Consider the following 18150-nt stretch of genomic DNA (forward strand, 5'->3'; position numbering starts at 1 on the left):
AGGGAGCGACTCCCGCCCCAACAGGGCCGAACCGGCGACAGCTGGGCACAATGGTACATTATTACAAAAATGACAAGTTCCTAAATTAAAAAAAAAAAACAAAAAACCTCAAAGTGAAAGCAATTAAATAAAATAAGATTTTTCCTGAAAAAAAAAAAAAAAAAAAAAAACTCAAAGTGAAAGCAATTTTTTAAAATAAGATTTTTCCTGAAAAAAAAAAAAAAAAAAAAGTTAACCTTTGTTCCATTTTTTTTTTTTTTAGAAAATAGTCAGTAGCCGTGCTGAAAATAAAAAGAGGAGACGGAAGCGAAATATTTGGGAATATAGAAATGAAAATACACTGTCCACCCCCCAACCGGTAAAGAAAGAAGATAACTGGTCTCGGCTACAGGTGGAGGGGGATGGGGGGCTGTTTGTGCTACACCGGACACACTGTGGGGTATATTTTAGTGAAGACAATGCAAAAAAACAATAACAACACATCTATAGGATGGCCCCTTGTCCCCTGAGAGATCAGTCCTCACAAAGCCAACAAACTCTGGTCCTCTGGAGGGAGGAGAACACCGGCAGCCCCCCCGATACCTACTAACACATGATACAACACTCATGTAGCTCAAACCCACACTGGACAACAGAACGAGGAGGGGAGCAGACTTTTTCTTGAATTGCCGTTTTTTCTTTTCATTTGGTTTTAAACTATACAAGGCAAACCGCTGATGTGGAGCTTTGTAGACAAGGCATTGAGGTCTCCCATAGAGGTGGTGCCAGGGCTGTTCCATACAGTCCCCCCAGGTGGGACGACACCAGTCTGGCCAGAAGTTGCGAGGTTGGAGGTGTGGCCGGCGAACGAAAAGGCCCCGCCACGCCGCTGATGGACTGACTGACTGACTGACTACCAGGCCGGCTCACTGACTGACTGACTGACCGAGAGGCAGTTTCAAAGGGGAGTTATTAATGTTCACAGGACAGGGAAGGTCCACGAGGAAGTGAAGGTGGTGACGGTGACTGGTTGGAAAGGGTTTGGGGCGGGACTCGTCTCCTCTCTCTCCTTTTCGCTCCTCCGCCGGCGCTTACAACTCGTCGTGATCGTCGACCCCGTCGTCCTCGCCGTCAGAGTCGTCATCGATATCGTCCAAATCCTGGCGAGCAGAGGAGGTGGTTAGTCGATCAGAAAACAAATGGGTGAAATCATACCTGCTCGATCCCGGGGAAATAAAAATTAAAAATAAAACATGCATGGTAACTAAGTGAGCCACAGTGCTCTGCCCTATTGGTCTAAACGAATTACAAACAACCATAAAAAGTGAGTATTTGCGGCTTATTTAATGAACTTCATCGAGTTGCTTTACACCAACATGAAAACATCGAAAAGTTTTCATTAAACTCTGGTTCACAGGACAGAAAGTGTCAACGTTGCTACAACCCACAAATAAAGACGCACAACCTAGTAAAAAAAAAAAAAATCTCTAAAAATGTGAATTCAGCTTCACAGCAGGACAAACATCCTCTCAAGTTTAAAAAGCATTCGAGTATAAACACACAGGACACGTTGGGTAGCTCTCGGTCCCGCTACGTGTCCACACGTCGGTCAGAAAACAGCAGACGTCGGCCAAGTTGTGGACCGCTGCTGTTTGTTTATGAAGGATGCTATGACTTTCTGGCTGACGTCCGATCAGGAGGCCGCTCGGCAACATGCGTTTCAAACCCGACAACAGATGATAGTTTGGTGCCCGCTGCTATAAAAACACCCGGTGGGGTTTGTTGTCACTCTGGCCCGCTCTGAAATCTCAGCAAGACGCTGATGTTCACATTCAGGCGACGCCGTTTACAGCTTACAGAGCCGATCACAGCTGATTGGAGGAAACTGCTCAATAGGAGGGTGTTTAGAGGTGGTCTGCTCCTCCTGCTGCCAGATAAAAAGTCTATTTCTTTTCTCTTTGTTTTAGTGACATCAGTGATTGTCGACCGCAGCCTGACAAGATGCAGTCTGCTCAGAACGCGTCTGTTTTATGATCAACAGAAAAACTCAACATGTGTTATTGATAAAACATGAGAAGTCACCTGTATTTCTACGTGTCTGGATGCTTTCATCAACATAAACAACAACATGTGGATATTTTGGTGGGATGTAAAGGTGAAAGTATTATTTTAAGGTTTAGGTTATAAAAACTGTGTTAAAAGTCTAAAATTATCACCAAGTTGTGGTAAACGGCTAAAAACAGCCTGTGAGCAAATCCTTCATCATCTGGAGGAATGTGGAATCAACGCGGCGGCGGCGGCTCAGCGTATGGATGACATCTTGGTCTTAGACGGCGATTCCTTCATGTCTAGTAACGTCTAGCAGCGCCGCACGTGCCGCTTTCATCCAGAGGCTCGGGTCTCTGGGCAAAGCCTCGTAAACAGCTACGACAGCTGCAGGGTGCATTAGAGCGCCGTAATTAGACTTCTGAGAAGTGGGCGTGGCGGCAGTAGTGGAGTAGAAGGCGCTGGTGGAGGATCCCCCTGAGCTGATGGGTGCAGCAGAACCTCAGGAGGACCTGGGGCGCATCTCTGCATCTCCATCCAAACGTTTTACAGCAACATTAGGGAGGTGGCTTTTTTATTTTCTGCCGTGTTTTCTACAAGTAGTCGAGCTCAACACTTAATCTAAATCACAGGAGATGCTTTGTTTGCTTAAAATAAAGTAAAAAGTGTCACAACATACCACCAATTAAGCAACCGAGCGTTTTTCTGTCAGTCACAATAAAAATCATGACCTGTATCGTAACATCTGTCAAAATACTGATGCTGACTGATGTTCAAATGGTTATTTCAATCCTGAGACCTCATACAATACCTGCTTCGAAAAATGTTTAAATAATAAGTTGAACACTTTGAGCGTCCAGGTCATCGTTATCACCAATGAGAGGAAACCATTGCACAACTAGCAACAACCACATAATGCAAATTATAACAACTGGACGGACGGGTCCTCGCCGTACGACCGTCGGGGCGGAAACATGCTCCGGCCGTGACGCCGATCAAACGTGGAAAGTTTCAGGCAGATCGGAGCGCATGCGGGCCAGTTACACGGCGCTTCCTGTTTTATGGCGAACTGTCGAAATTCCAGGGGCCACCATTCCCCCCCCCTTAGATTTTGGCGGCGTGTTTTGGTAACTTTTGTTTACAGAGTCCGGTTGTACGCATACTGGCCAAGTTTGAGGTTTGTGACACTTTGCCCCTAGGGGGAGACAATGCCTGAAAATTAGCAAAAATCAACCAAAATCTCACCATTTCTTCAAAATGGCGGACTTCCTGTTGGGTTTACAGGATGGGTTCGTTGGGGTTTTTTGTGCGTCCTGAAATGATACATGTCTACCAGATTTCGTAGGTCTAAACATACTTCTACGTCTAGCGGTACTCCGAGGGGGCGCTATGGAGCCATTTTGCCACTCACATGCCCAAGTCCCCCAAAATATCAAATTTTTTTGCCAGTTTGGATGCAAATTTTGTTGTGTTTTTGAGCATGTTTAGGCCCGTCTGAGATGCATTTGTTGAAGGGTTCCAACAGGTTCATTGCCCTTTCATTGCTTGAACCCTAATATAATATTAAGAGAGGGAAGAATAGGATTTTATTTGTCCTGTTCTTGGCATAATTTACTCCCTGTGGCCAAAAAGGTTTAAATGGGTTCAGAAGGTTAATGGGAGGTAAATCCAGGTATCATCAGCATAAAAATGATCGTATTTGCCGATAATGTGTCCTAATGGAAGCCGCATCTCTCCCCACCTTTGGAATAAAAAAAAAGAAAAAGAAATCCAAGTGGGTCAGTTCTAAGGTTGCAACCTAAAATCCTGACGAGAGTCGGTCGCGTGGTTCTATTTTGAGCAGCTTCAGACATGATGCCAGATATGCCTTTAAAAAGCAGCAGGGTTTTAGAAGGAGGATGTGTGACATATGATGTGGTCGCTTCTAGTTTTAGTAAGATTTAACCCCAAAAACGGGTTTGACAAGGAGACCACATGTCCGTATGGTCAAGTAAAAAACTAAGTTTCACCAGACTTTAAGATGATATCTGAGTAACAGCTCAGTGTCTTTACGCCGAGCTCGAACTACAGAAGTTTTAAAACCAGTTTGCATCCAACACAAAGAAAAACTTTATATATTCACAAACTAGAAGACTTGGCAACGCATTACTCGGAGCAGTGCACTGCTCATGTGACCTCATGGGGAAACCGATGGAAACAAAATGGAGACTACGGTGCAACGACTTGCTCCAACACCAATAATGAGTTTTAATATCTGTAGCTTCAAGTCCTACATTGGTGAGCACTGCTTTCCCCTTCGTCCACTCGTCCGGGTATAATTATAATCATTAAAAATATCAAACGTGTGATATTCCTGGAGTGGCCATGACGAGCCTGCAAGCAACTTTCGGACCAGATCTTGGCCATAAACGAGACCAGATTTCTACTTAAACGTGTCCTCTCATGAGGCTACAGCTTTGCTGCCGTGAATGCCTGAATCAGTCTGAGATGCTCTCACCTCTGGGTCCAGTTCATCCTCATCTCCTGCGGGAGCGCCGCCGTCCTTGCCACCGCTCTCCAGGAACTTGATGAAGCCCTCCAGCGTTCTCTCCCCATTGTAGTCGATCACCTGTCGGCGAGACGTCATTTCAGATAAACGTGCACCAGAAACCTTCACAATGCAAACCTGGATTCATGTGCTTCAATGCTCAAAACCAAAAACACTGCTAAGCCTCAAACACCTGTGTCCGGTGTCATTTTAAATGGAGCCAGTGAACTCTGGCACTCGCAAACGCTGCCAGAATGTTTTCGAGAAGCGATCTAAAAGCGGTGACACAGCAAAAGCAGAAAGCCAAGGGGATGGCTGCTAAAATAAGTTCACGTGCAAAAAGGACAATCAGAGGTCAACTGCAAAGCAACCAATTTAATTTTTAGTTCCTTAATCTGGCTCTGACGACCTGCCACTAATGGCTGCTGCCTCCTGGGTCCTCTGAATGCTTCGTCTAAGCGGGGTCACAGGCTAATCCACTCAGTCACTACACCGTGACCCCGGTATACGTTTAAAATTGCTGAAGCGTCGGCCGGCAAGAGGGACGCCTGACGAGTAAAGGGGTGCTAAGGAGGGAGGCAGCTGCAGGACGCAGGCAAGTGAAATCATAGAGCAGGAATCTATAAGAACCAAACACAAACACAAACACAATATTGTAGAAACCTACAAGGGCAAGAGACTCAGGTTTCTGCACATGGCCAATGCTGCTAAATCAAGAGGCATGAATAACACCAGGGAAGCCCCTATGGCAATAATTGTGGTTCTAAATAACCTCCCAGATCACTGTAACTCACAACTGCACCGGCACATAATGAATCAGAAGACCAGCGAGGGTGTTAACGACGAGGGCAGATTGTGGATCAGTCGACACAAACAGAGACTTTTCCTGAGGAGCCATCAGACGACGCTGGTTTCTGCAGGACAATGAAGCATACAGGACGTGAACAGGCGATGGGCTCACCTTGTGTTCGTCTCCTGCAGGGAAGAACTTGAGGGTTGGGAAGCTGTGGACCTTGACTGCCTCGATCTCGTTGGCCGTGGAGTCCATCTTGGCCACGATGGTGTCGGCGCTGTCCTTGTACTTCTCTCCCAGCTTGTCCCAGATGGGGGCCAGCTGTTTGCAGTGTCCACACCACGGCGCGTCTGGAAACAGGGACGCAAATGTTAAACTGCTGCAGCGGCGTCGTCAAATATTCACTGATGAATCATTACAACAAACAGTAGACATTATTCTGTGTCCTGGTTGGAGCCATTTTCAACCACAACTAAAGTGGTATCCACTGGGAGCTCTCGCTGGTCTTTGTCATGGTGGCCGTTGGTCGCTAAACCCTCACAATACCGTTGCCTGGACAACGCAATACTGCCTTATGGGCTAATATATTTATTTATTAATATCTTATCTGATATACAACAAAAAAGAGAAATTTGGTGTGACTTAGTATAGAACACACTGGCAATGGCACTCGCTCTCGATCAGAAAGTTTCAGATATATGTGCGATATCATGTCACGAGCAATACTTGTTAGCATAATCATGTAATTAGTACGATTTATTTTTACTCTTTTATTCCATTTCTGGCCAATCTGACCCACAATCTTGCGTAGTTATATACATCATGGGGTCATAAACAAGCCTGAGCTGCCAACAGTGCACAAACAGATGATCAAAGTTCAAGGTGCACTATTACGATGACGTAATCCGTCCTAGTTGAACGCACGCTGCAGGAAACAGTGTGTGAGGGCAGCTGCAGCACGTACTGGAGGTAAAAAGAAAAGCAACGTGAAGTGCAGCTTTAATGCGATGTGCCGTCTGTAAACTGTTTCTCATTTAAAGTCATTAAATTACATCCAGGTTTAAAATTCCCAACACATTAAACAGCTGGAAGCGAGCAAACACACTCCGAGTCTGTCACGTGCAGCTTCGGCTTCGCGGCCTCGCCTACGACACTCCCCCGCTTCACCTGTCAGGGAATACGGGCCTTCCCCGCTGCGTTTAAACAGCCAGAGATGGAAAATTCCTCCAAAAATAGTGCAAATTTGGACGAGGATCGCTCTAAGAGTAATCCTGCTGCTATTTTTAACTGGACTTTTTTAGCATCAGTGTCTGGTAGCAAATTAATTTGCAGGAGGGCCGAGCGGGTGAGCCTTGAGCATCAGCTCGTAGATATTTGCAAAGGGCTTAGCGCGAGCCAAGTCAGGAAGGGGCAAGATTTAAGTTTCAGACTCTGCAGCTGGAAGCTTTGCCAGGTTTCTCACCTATGAGCAGCAGAACCTGACCGCAAAACATTAAACCCAACACGACGGAAATGTATACCGATTCCAACAGAAATAAAACCTAAAGGCAACAAGAAAGGAAAGGGCACTTACAGAATTCCACAAATACGTTCTTTGAGGAATCGAAGGCAACGTCCTCGAAGTTTTTGCCCACCAAAACCTTGACGGGGCTTTTGTCCCAGTCGTCTGGGATGTCCTGGCTCATGAGGTGGGGCTGTGGGAAGCAGAAGAAAATAAACATGGATAAGATCGCATCGCTAAATTCACAGTTCTGTTTTTATCAACAGCACGTTCTCAAGTGTCTGCAGACAAACTACAGCATTCACAGGATTAGGCCTGTAATTGCTTGTGGCATTCAAGAAAAACATTTGCACTCAGCATGTGTACAAACAATGTGACTGTCCAGATTTAACAACAACCATAAACACCAAGTCTACATATATGGTGTGACCCGGCTGCCATAAGCAGTCACTTCCCGTCTCTCACCTTTAGTTTGCCCTCAGTGAACAGTGTGCAGAACTTGGTGATGCTCTCGGCGGTGATGGCGTCGCTCTCTGGCTTGTACTTGGTCATCTCGTCCTCCAGGGTGATGAGGCGGATGGCGGGGCACTCCTCCTTCTTCAGGCCGAAGAACTCCAGGATGCGCTGGTTGTCGTCGACGTCGCTGTCGATGAAAATGAAGAGGATCTGGACGGGGAGACAGAAGGGGTCAGTGTTGATTTAGTTTTTTTATTATAGCTAATCTACACGATGGAGTCTTTCAGTCGGTCCGCTGAAGCAGATGTGCACAAATACTGTCGTAGCAGCTTTATTAGTCGTTGGTATTTACTGCCACTTCTTAAATCAGATCGTTGTGCTGTTGGAAGTCCTGCTGCTCCTGAATGTTAGCAGCGTCTCTGCTGACAGACACTGTGTTAGCTTAGCATTAGCATGAGTCTCAGGCAGCTAGCTAAACCGAACAGATGCCCTTTTTACAAACTTGATGCTGCAGAGTTCATGAACCCGGTTAGCGGTCAGAAAGCAGTGAGGTGCGTTTGTTTTAAGTTCGTTTTAAGGTCAGCAAACACACCTGTAACTCCACCTCAAACAGTGAGAAGCCTCACCTGCGGCAAATCAACAACTCCTCCTCTACCTTACCAGTTACTATGAATAGATTAGGTTGTGTATCATGTCAACTAAAATGCACATTACTCTGAATCAGGACTGTCCACCTACCTGACCCTTGAATCCTTCTGCGGCTTTCTTAAACTGGTCCATTTTGTCCTGGAAGTCTGAGGCAGCTTTGGGCAGGAACATGAGGATGTGGGACTTGATGTCGCCGCCGAAGATTTTCGGGGCGGTCTGCAGAAAAACAGAAGTTTGAGGTGAGGGGAACCACAGCTGGATCTGTTCTGCTTATTGTCTGTAGAGTGTAAAGAAGAGGAGGCGCCAGCGGTCCCTAATTACCTGCTCTGTGAACTCGATGACCAGAGGCAGCTGGTTGGCCTTGACAAAAGCCAGGAGTTTCTCTTTGGTCAGCTCCCCGTCGAAGGTGTTGCGTCCTTCATCGAACTGCAGAGGGAACATTTGCACGGAAACATTTAGATTCACATTTTATCCACACACCTGGTGTCGCATCTAGTCTGCCTGTGAACACCAAACATAGATTTACCGAACAAACCACTTCAAAATCCCCCCGTGGACCAAACACAAGAACAGCAGCTGTGCCAAGCAGCCTTTACTGGCACACAATAGGAGAGGGGACATTTGGCCGGTGGCGTCCCGCCAGCCTTCAGGCCTCTGAAACTTAAGCTCCAAACACCCGCTGCAATAAACAAGTGACAGACCCGCAGCTGTTTATTAAGACTGAGCCCTTTGCTTTGAGAAGGTTTGCTTAACGGCGGTGTTTTGATCGGGGTAAAGTTACCGGCACCAATCAGAGGCCGGACAATGGCGGCAGGAGGACCGAGCCATCGCCGCAAGAGCCGGAAAGGAAACGCGATCATCCGGCACTCTGAATATTTCAGTGCGTTTCGGCTCTCGGCCCTCGAAGAGCTGCAGCGATCAGGGCTGCATAAAATTATCATCTTCATTACTGGTCCCCCGCCAGCGCTCAGAGAAACGACTGCACAGACTGTATATGAAAGTGATCTGCATATATACGTACATAGATGGTATCTTAAAAGACTCGCAGTGTGTGCTGCCTGGGATTAAACACACAAGAGGATCTGATGTCGCTGCATTTCTGTTTTTTAAAACTCTTTTCATACACGTTTCTGGGAACATTTCAACTGTGGAAACCTTTAAAAGAACAAAAGCATCAAAAACACGGCTGTAAACGGCAAAGCTTACACGACGAGAGGCGATACTTTAGCATCTCATCGGGAGCAAACAAAAGCAAATAGGAGAGACTTTAGGTTTGATTATAACTGGATATTAGCTGCTGTCAGCCTTCAGGATTTAGTCTGGGTGCACCTCATTATCATTCTGCTGTAGGAGAAAAAATAACGAACTCTGGTTCATTTGTTAATTTTATAACTGTTGCAATCATCTCAGGCAACGCCAAGCAAAGGTGTTCCCTCAAAACAGTCACGGGTTTTAATGAAATATATGCACGCAGGACGGTAAATCCTGCCATCAGATGGACAATTTAGCCAGATGCTGCAAAAATCGAAAGGGGTTGTGGGATTTTTTGGCTTTCTGATTGTCCTTGAACGCATCGTGAGCAAAACAAAATTACAAAATCTAAGCTTAAAATTGTAAAAATACTTTATGCAACAAAAAGATTCTGTCAAAAATCAAAGAAATCTGCATTTCACTTGCAGAAGTGTAAATATTTCTCATTCTGCAGGCTGTGTTTGCACTGAGCATAATGAAACATGGTGACACATATTTCTCAAGTCGAAGGGCCAGGTTCATCAGAACCCTCTTATTGACAGACGCTCCGGACCTCGACCCAATTTGACAAATCCTCACTTCAGCTAAGATGCCGTTTTGCCAATAGGCTACCTGATCTCTGACCCAGTTTGCTCATAACTTGTATAACCGGCACCACGAGCATCACCTCTGCACTTGTGTGAATTTCAATTAACTGCCAGACTGAAGCAGACGAAGGCCCTCCGCTGCCATTAGCTCATCGTCTGCTTTTAGCCGACGGGAGCTCCCTGAAGGACGGACGGCTCTTTAATCACTCGTCGCCCAGTTTAACACACTCGGGTCGATCACCGGCGGGGCCGTGCAACGGGCCCGAAGGATGGCGCACGTCTTAAACGCTGAGAGCACCTCAGACGGGCCGAGATTAGCAACGGGGAGCGGATACCGCTAGGTCGGCGGCATCAAATTACCGAGGTGTGGATCCCAAACCCTGGGGAGTCTTCAGCAGCTCCACTGTAAACGTGTGTTACACTTCGGACTGCGAGTACTCATTTAAAATAACCGCCTGTTTGGGAACCACATCATTTCTGCACACACATGCAACAGAACACCGCAGGAACAAACTGCAAGTCACCTTCTTGAAGAGGACAACGCCGTCCTTGGACACTTCGAACTTGGAGTAAACAGCGTCGCTGGCGGTCATGGCGAAGGGAATGTCGTCCACGGCTTCAGCTGCCTTCTGGTAGGCCTTGGCGCCCTCGGAGCTGGCGTCCTGCAGAGGCAAAAACCTTCCTTAGAGGTAACGCACCGTGCAAGCCATTCTTAATGACTGAAGCTTACTTTTGGGTCATTATGTCTGGCCATTTTCCATTTGACAGATTTTTATTATTTTTTTAAAGTGGTGAATATCGATTGACTTGACCGTAGTTAGGCGACAGTAGTTAAAAATCCTTAAAGAAGGTGGGGTCATGTTGAGTTTAGCGTCATTTTCTTTGTGCCAATCTGTGCAGCAATGTTTGAAGAGCCATAATTTGACAAGTAATGTAACTTGAGTCCTAAAATTTTGCAGCTTCATTGATACGTACATCTGGTCTTTATTGGTACGACCCTCAAAACTATTTGAAGCGCTGTGGGTTGGAAAACAATGAATGCACAAAATGTCATTTCAATATTTTCTCGTTAAGTATGCTTCTGACTTTAAAGCTCCTGTTGGTGCCAACCACAGGGAAAAAAATCTAAAAAAACGGACATGTTTTGACCAAATGTGCACCATAATATAACTAGTTTGTCTTGTTCTATTCTGTTGTATCGAAGCCAGGTGCAAGAAGACATGTACGTATGAATCAGGCTGCAAAAGTTTAGGACTCTACCTTTATTATTCCTCAGGTGATGGCTCTTCAAACATGACGCCACCTTCATTCAAAAAGTTTTACTTAATAACATACATGTGCATAGAAAAAATAATAAATCAGACAGCTGTGAGATGGTGAGATGAGGTTTGTAGATATTTAAACTGCCGTTTTTTTACTCTTTTGATGCTCTGAAAGCCACAAAAACCTGCGCTTGAGACAGGAGAGTATCGAAACAGACAAACCGGAGGCTCTGCAACCTGAGACGACACATTCTGTCGAGACCTGGAGAGGATCGAGATCGCACCTTAAAGAATCCGATGACTGCGACTTCATTGTCGGCGATCAGCGACTCGGCCTCGGTGACCTCGTTCAGGGTTGCGACGGCGGGCCCAGTGCGCTTCTTCAGCCAGCTGACGATGTCATCCGCCTGCCTGCCAGCTGCAGCACAACAGAACACAATAACTTGAGTATCTCAGCGTGTCGCGCGGACGGCATGCGGAAATCAGGAAGATTCAGCCCATGCAATCAAAAGTAGGACTTTTTTTTGTTTGTTTGGCATTTAAGCAGAGCCAAAGTGACACCGCGTTGGCTCAGATAGATGGATTCTGTCGTGCCTGAGGGCAGCAGATGATTGATTTTCTCAGGCTGTGCTGTGGTTAAAGTGAAGCTGTTCAGTCACACAGACACCCTTCATGAATTCACTGTGGTGGAAGGTTAAGTGCTGTTGAAATTGAAAATAAAAAAACACTACGTCTTCATCTTCTGAAACCTCTCACACACACACAACTTTAACTGACGCTCGTTTCTTTTCGAATCCAAGCACGCCGTCGACTTTGTGAGGTTGTTGAGAAGCGTGTTTAGTTTGAGGCGCGACTAAACTGGACTGAAAACAGACAGACGTGGCTGTCAGAGCGACCCGCTGATGCAACCCGGCAGCAACACGTGCTGACCAAGTGCAGCGCGTCGTCCCGCTGCAGCGCCTTCAGCTGCGCCTCCAAGATTTCAAGACAGAGCAGTGATTTCCACAACAGCACTTCCCAGCCTGAGCCAGCAGAGCTGAGGCGACGTGAGGAAGTGCACATAACCCTGGCCGGCTCCAGTCGGCATGGGGGGAACGTGCAGCACAGGACCAGCCCACTCTGTGCCTCACGCATGCTGCTGGAAGCTGAATGGCCGACTTGCCGTTCATGCTGCCGTGCAGATCAGGTTACCGGGCTGGAGAAACTCGATCTGGGCCTGGACTTGGAGGCCTGATCTGCTTTTTGCCACTTGAGGTGCATTCCATGACAGTATTTTTTGGGAGTAATGTTCACCCACTTTGTCGTAGCAGCAGTTACTCAAGATTACATCATGAGGGGGTAAAAAAAATCCAGCTCATTGAGTTGCACCGGGGAGAGAAAAGTCCCACGGTGGCAACAAGGACACCGTACATGTTTAAAAATGGGCTTTTAACAATAAAATCTGTGGTTGTGGTGAACAACAACAAAACCATCACAACAGGTTTAAAAGGCATGTTGTCTTTTTAAAAAAAATGCAAATATTAAACCATTTATCAAAGACAGAAACCATAAAAACAGGATGAATGGTCAGATTTAGTCTTTGAACTCGTCTGTGATGTCCTGATCAGTTGGGAAACTTCTGAGCTTGAGATTTTTTATGATTTAGAAAATTCATCTGCAGCGTTTTGTCTGATCAGATCCTGCTGAAAATAAAAATTCAGCAACCGTGAAGTCATCAATGCTTCAGCGGTCATGTGACAACAGATTCAGGGACTTTCAGCCGGACTGCACAAGCAAAATTAAAAACTAAATTATCTAAAGCATGCAGGGCCAACATTTCTCCCAATATTGGTGTCAACTGTGGGCACTTAGAAAACAATGTTGTGGATGTTTACTGCAGGTTTTTAAATTTTTTTGTAAAATAATTTATCAAAGAAATTCACTGTTTATAATTATATGGTGCTAAAAATTTCTCTCAACTTGCAGCCACGGCTGTGCTGTTTGCATACGAGGTGCAGGATCGTGTAAAATGATCCAGATTGGATTAGAAAAAAATGTGACGGGAGCAAGCAAATGCTCATAAACTGTTGGGAGTAGCTGCACACGATGGAGAAAAGTCAAAAAAGGTGATGACAAAGACACTACGTGTATTTAAAAACAAGCAAACAACTGAATTAACAACACAGAAAGTGATGTGTCATCTTGGAGGATAACGAAAAAACAAGTGCGTTCAAGGCTGAATGAAAAAACATTTATGTTCCACTGACAAATACATAAATCTGATTTTTATTTTTAACGTCTTACATCTGGAGAATATGGAAGATCTCTGCAGCACCACAAAGATTTATTTATCCCAAGAACTGCAGCTCCAACAACCTGGATATTGGTCATGTTGTGATCTTAATTATATTCTGATTAACTGCTCAGACCTTCCACACAGACGTAGCTACTGCGTCATCACCCATCGGTACCTGGACTACAGATGTGGTTCTGAAATTTCCACGTCACCTTTTTGCTCGAGCGAGGGGTGGAGCTTACCGAAGCTCAGGGATGTAACGTGTCCGGCTTCATCGTCTACTTTATACGGATCCTTAATTTACTAAATGAACGTCACGCTGCGCTGGAGGAAACCTGAAACTAGCGATTTAGACCATAAACTTATCAGGGAAATGTTTGCTGAGGTGAAGACGTCTGCTCGTTTTCTCACAGGCTTCTCTACAGTCAAACTTCTTGTTGCAACCAGAGGAGCCGCCTCCTGCTGGGAATTATCAAGAACGCCGTCTTTCAAACCGAAGTCTGTACAGTTTAAAAAAAGCACATGGACACTCACCAGAGTACTCTTTGGGAGACTCCTTATCTCCGCCCTTGAAGAACTTGATGGTGGGGTACCCTCGGACGCCGTACTCCTGGGCCAGCTCGGTCTCCTCCGTGGCGTCCACTTTACCCAGACGGATTTCTGAACCCTCGCTCTTCAGCATGCCGGCGGCCCTGGCGTACTCCGGAGCCAGAGCCTTGCAGTGGCCACACCATGGGGCGTCTGCAAGAAGAAAAAAAATACAGGGAGGTTTGTGTTGTTGTTCAAGTACGACAACCAAACGTTACGGCAAATCTGAAGAGTCGCCGAAAAGATGGAGACGTTCAGTCAGTACCTGGATAAACGTTTCTAAATCAGTGTACACAGTCGCATTTGATTTTACTTTTTAGACAAAAATAACTGTAAGTCTGTCATCAATTCTGTATATTATACGCATAAAAAAATCTTTATTATTGCATCGATAAACCAGCGTGATTCAACTCACAGACGTCTTTATCAGGGTGTAGTACCTTGGACTCGTGGCGACCTACACCCTGATAAAGACGCCCTCGAGTTGGAGCCTGTTAGTTTATCCACGTGTGAATAAAGAAATGTGATATTTAAAGCGCCTCAGACACTTTCTGGACCGCTGACCAGCAGTAAGGACTGAGTAAATGAGTGTCATTACTGTTTGATCTTTACTAATCCTGACTTGTACTCCACCAACACTTTACACAGTGCAGCGCTCTGTCTGAACTTCAGGGGAATCATGTTAAGGAGCAGGAATATAATCTACATAACAAAGATAATCTGATCTAAAACAACAATGTCAAAATACTCAATTACAAGTGAAAGTCAAGCAGGAAAAAAAATTGTTCTTTAGTTAAAAAAAAAAGCAGCGAAATGTAGTTAGAAGAACACAGACGTGCCGGTTTGGTGCCTCTGACTGATGTATTAATACGTGTGTCATCATTACATTATTAATAGTAAAGCACCAGCGTCGTGTTACGATTGTAGCCGCTGCAGGTCGACCTAGTTTGAACCGCTTTATATCCTGTTTTATACACGGACAGCAGATAAATACGAGGAATCGATTTGAAACAACGCGAGGAGGTTTGTCAGAAAAATCACCAACTGCCGGGGCTTTTAAATCTGAACTGTTGCACAGAAAAAGGCGATTAAGGCTCATTTCCATGAACTGAGTTGGAGCTTGTTATATCATCCACTGTGCAAAGAAGTCACTTTTAAATTCAGGTAAATGCAGCAAAGTAAAGAAAACATCCCTGTGAAATGAAGTGATAAAGTAGGTGAACTGTACAGCTGCTTTCCTCTACTGTAAATTAAAAAAACACGTCCAAACACCAACTCCTACACGTGTAATCAGATAATGACACGTCATTTACACATTGCACCAGCTTCACCTCTTGGCTAAGAACAAAACTTCCTTGTCCCGGTCACTACAAACGCACGCACTGGTGAACTTTTGCAAAAGTACACGTCAACCTAGCTCCACATCCCCGCTCAGATCCCGCCCAGCCCGAAGGACTACGTGGGCAAACAAAGCCGTCCTCCCTCCCATCCTCACATCATTGGAGAGAGGCTCCCACCGCGGACACCTCTGACTGGTCCACGCGTTTGTCACACACACATGGAGCAGGTCAACAATCTGACAAAAAAAAAGTGAGGCGGGATGGGCCTGCAGCAGGCTGCGGAGAGGTGGCCCGGCTAATAACACTCATCCCGGTTATTAGGGGAGGATTAGCTCAGCCTAAAGGAGGCGCAGGAAACTGAAAGTTAGAGCGTGAAACCACAGCAGCATATCGAAACTTCACAGGAGATTCACTCTCCACTCACTCACAGTGTTTACAGTGCAGATAGGAGGGCACGACCAGAATGCTAGTTTAGTCCAAATGCAGCACTAGCTAAGTTTTGTTAGCCAACTCAAATGCAGCTGGAACTAGCTGGGGCTCCCCGCGTTCAGTCTGCACACAGCATAGACCCCCAGCTAGCTAGTTTTAGTCAAGTCCAGACTGTTTTGTTTTACAGTTAAGCTCCAGCTGGATTAGCCAAGTTCTGCTAGCTAACCTACTGCATGACTGCAGCTACACAGACTATTAAAACAAGTTGGGGTCCCTGCGCTGAGTTTGCATATAACACACTCCCAGCTAGCTAGTTTAAGTCTAATAAACACAGTTTGGTTTGTTTTTCTCAGAAATTAAAGCTAACCCACAGCTGATTTAGCCAAGTTCTGTCAGCTAACTTACAGCAGGACTACAGGCGAGTAAAACAAGTTGGGGTCCCTGCGTTCAGTTTGCACAGAATACACCCCCGGCTAGCTAGTTCTAGTCTCATAAACAAAGTCGAGACAGTTCCTGTTTTTATTTTTAAAATTACAGTTAAACTACAGCTGAACTGGAGTCGCTCCTGGTCGTGAAGCTGAGCCCAGCACCGGTACATTAGCTGCTACCAGCGGCAACTTGACACAAGTGTCAAAGTTTAATGCTAACGGGCTCAAGTTAGCTAGCTAGCACCGAGACCGGTGAGGGGCAGCTAGCCGGGGAGGCTTCTTGTTCATGTTGTAATCGCCGCCGGTGCTACTTACAGAATTCCACCAGGATGTTGGGGTGCGACTGGAGAGCCGCGTCGAAGTTACTTTTCTTCAGCACCAGGACATCCTCCTCCTCGTCGATCTGAGCCCTGGTGCTGGCCGCCGCCAGTGAGCACAAGAGCAAAAACTTCAACATCGTCGTGGGTCGCTTGGTTTGAACAACGGGAGCAGCGGAGTCGGTGTTCGGCGGCGGTTCGGCTAAGAGAAGTCGGCGTGAGTTTCTGGTGGTTTCTTTTTTTTTTTTTTTTTTTTTTTTTTTTTTTTTTTTTTTTTTTTTTTTTTTTTTTTTTTTTTTTGTGATTTTTGTTTTTTTTTTTCTTCCCTGTTTCGGGTCGGGAGAGTAGCTGGTATTTTGTGTCTACCGCTACTAACGTGGCACTGCACGGAGAAACCGGAGGGGTCGGCTCCAGTGCGCATGCGCATTTATGAGGCCGAAAGCAGTTCGTGTTGAAATGTGACTGGACCGCCGCGCGCTGCACCTGGAAGTGAAACGGAGTCTGCGCGCTGCTGCTGCTGCTGCTGCTGCATGTCTGTGGAGAAGCTGCAAAGCTGTGGGCTCAATGCAAACACTGCAGTCGGAGCACACAAATAAATCACCTTTACAACATATAGCGCACTTCTTTGCATGTTTGCACCATTTTATATGCACTCAACCGACCTCAGTAACATTTATGGGTGTTCATATTGCTCCTATTGTTATTGTTCTGGTTTGTTTCTTCACTCCTCAACGTTTACCTTATGTTTATGCTCTTATTTTAGTAATTAGTTGTTGTGTTCTTCTGTTTTTCTTATTTATATTGTGCATGTATAGGGTACATACCTCGCCTCTTTAATATATAGTTGTGTTCACTTGCTTTTCTTGCCGTCTATTCTATTCTATTCTCTTTACACAAAGAGCTAAGATTCACCAGAGTAATATTCCTTGTGTGCGTGTACACACTTGGATAAAAGTTGATTCTGATGATGATATTAGCATCTCTTCAGTAAAATCCAGAGTACAATACAAAGATCTCACATGGTGTAAATCCTTCAGGTTTGCATGCCGAGAAAACCTCAGACAGATTATTCAAATTTAGGCAAAATAAGGAAACTAATGTTCAAAGGAACGTGCAGGTAGAAGAGATACGGTGCAAAACTGTGCAGGTATTTACAACAAGGAAGAGTCTTAAAAAGTACAATAATAATAGTAATGAGCATATGAAAGGGGTGCACGGGTCCTGGTGGGTGCAGGGTTATTGTGTTTTCAAGGTGCCAATCACAACATGTGAGGACACTTAGTAGGTTCAAGAAGTGGTTTTGTTTTTGTGACGATACTTTTATGGTACGAGTGAAATGCAAAGTCATCTCCAACGAGGATGTTCTCATCTAGAGGTTTGTGTTTCTCTGTTGCCTAACGAGTACGAAGCAGTGACTGAACTGCAGCCCGTTAAGGCGACGTGTTCATCATCGGTCGCTTCAGACACGTTTACAAGCTGCACACAAACTGCAGCCGGAGTGCACAAAGAGATCAGCTTTCTAACGTATTAGCTTCTGTTCAGCGGCTTCCTGTGGAATCCAGAGGAGAACTGGAAGCTATCATATGACAGAAATCCCTTTTATTGAGTTTTATGTGTCTGATAAAAGTCAAGGTGCAAAACAAAACCGTGAGAACGTAACAGACGAGCAAGATGCAGTAAAAGAAGAATTCAACTAAAGGTAAATAAAACAAATAACGAGGAG

General features: G+C 45.4%; 1 protein-coding gene across 1 annotated transcript; it reads right to left on the reverse strand.

Moving 5' to 3' along the window:
• Nucleotides 1-246: 246 nt before the first annotated feature.
• On the reverse strand, nucleotides 247-16691 carry p4hb (prolyl 4-hydroxylase, beta polypeptide). The gene is made up of 11 exons (XM_008295559.1): nucleotides 16426-16691; nucleotides 13860-14066; nucleotides 11335-11468; nucleotides 10313-10450; nucleotides 8272-8376; nucleotides 8041-8166; nucleotides 7312-7512; nucleotides 6919-7039; nucleotides 5514-5695; nucleotides 4523-4633; nucleotides 247-1139 (listed from the first exon to the last, which is right to left on the reverse strand). The coding sequence occupies exons 1-11, from the start codon at nucleotides 16565-16567 to the stop codon at nucleotides 1071-1073; spliced, it is 1536 nt and encodes a 511-aa protein (XP_008293781.1). The 5' UTR covers nucleotides 16568-16691; the 3' UTR covers nucleotides 247-1070.
• Between the last annotated feature and the right edge of the window lie 1459 nt (nucleotides 16692-18150).

Source organism: Stegastes partitus, unplaced genomic scaffold, assembly GCF_000690725.1.
Source record: "Stegastes partitus isolate 25-593 unplaced genomic scaffold, Stegastes_partitus-1.0.2 Scaffold1059, whole genome shotgun sequence".
In the NCBI taxonomy this organism is placed as follows: domain Eukaryota; kingdom Metazoa; phylum Chordata; class Actinopteri; family Pomacentridae; genus Stegastes; species Stegastes partitus.

Bases quoted from the DNA above. Each gene is read 5' to 3' on its own strand.
- p4hb (XM_008295559.1), bottom strand. From the start codon at position 16,567: ATGTTGAAGTTTTTGCTCTTGTGCTCACTGGCGGCGGCCAGCACCAGG. The intron at 10,451-11,334 runs GTGCGATCTCGA...TTGCCTCTGCAG, and splicing joins CAGTCATCGGATTCTTTAAG to GACGCCAGCTCCGAGGGCGC. The intron at 8,167-8,271 runs GTAATTAGGGAC...GTTTTTCTGCAG, and splicing joins TCATCGAGTTCACAGAGCAG to ACCGCCCCGAAAATCTTCGG.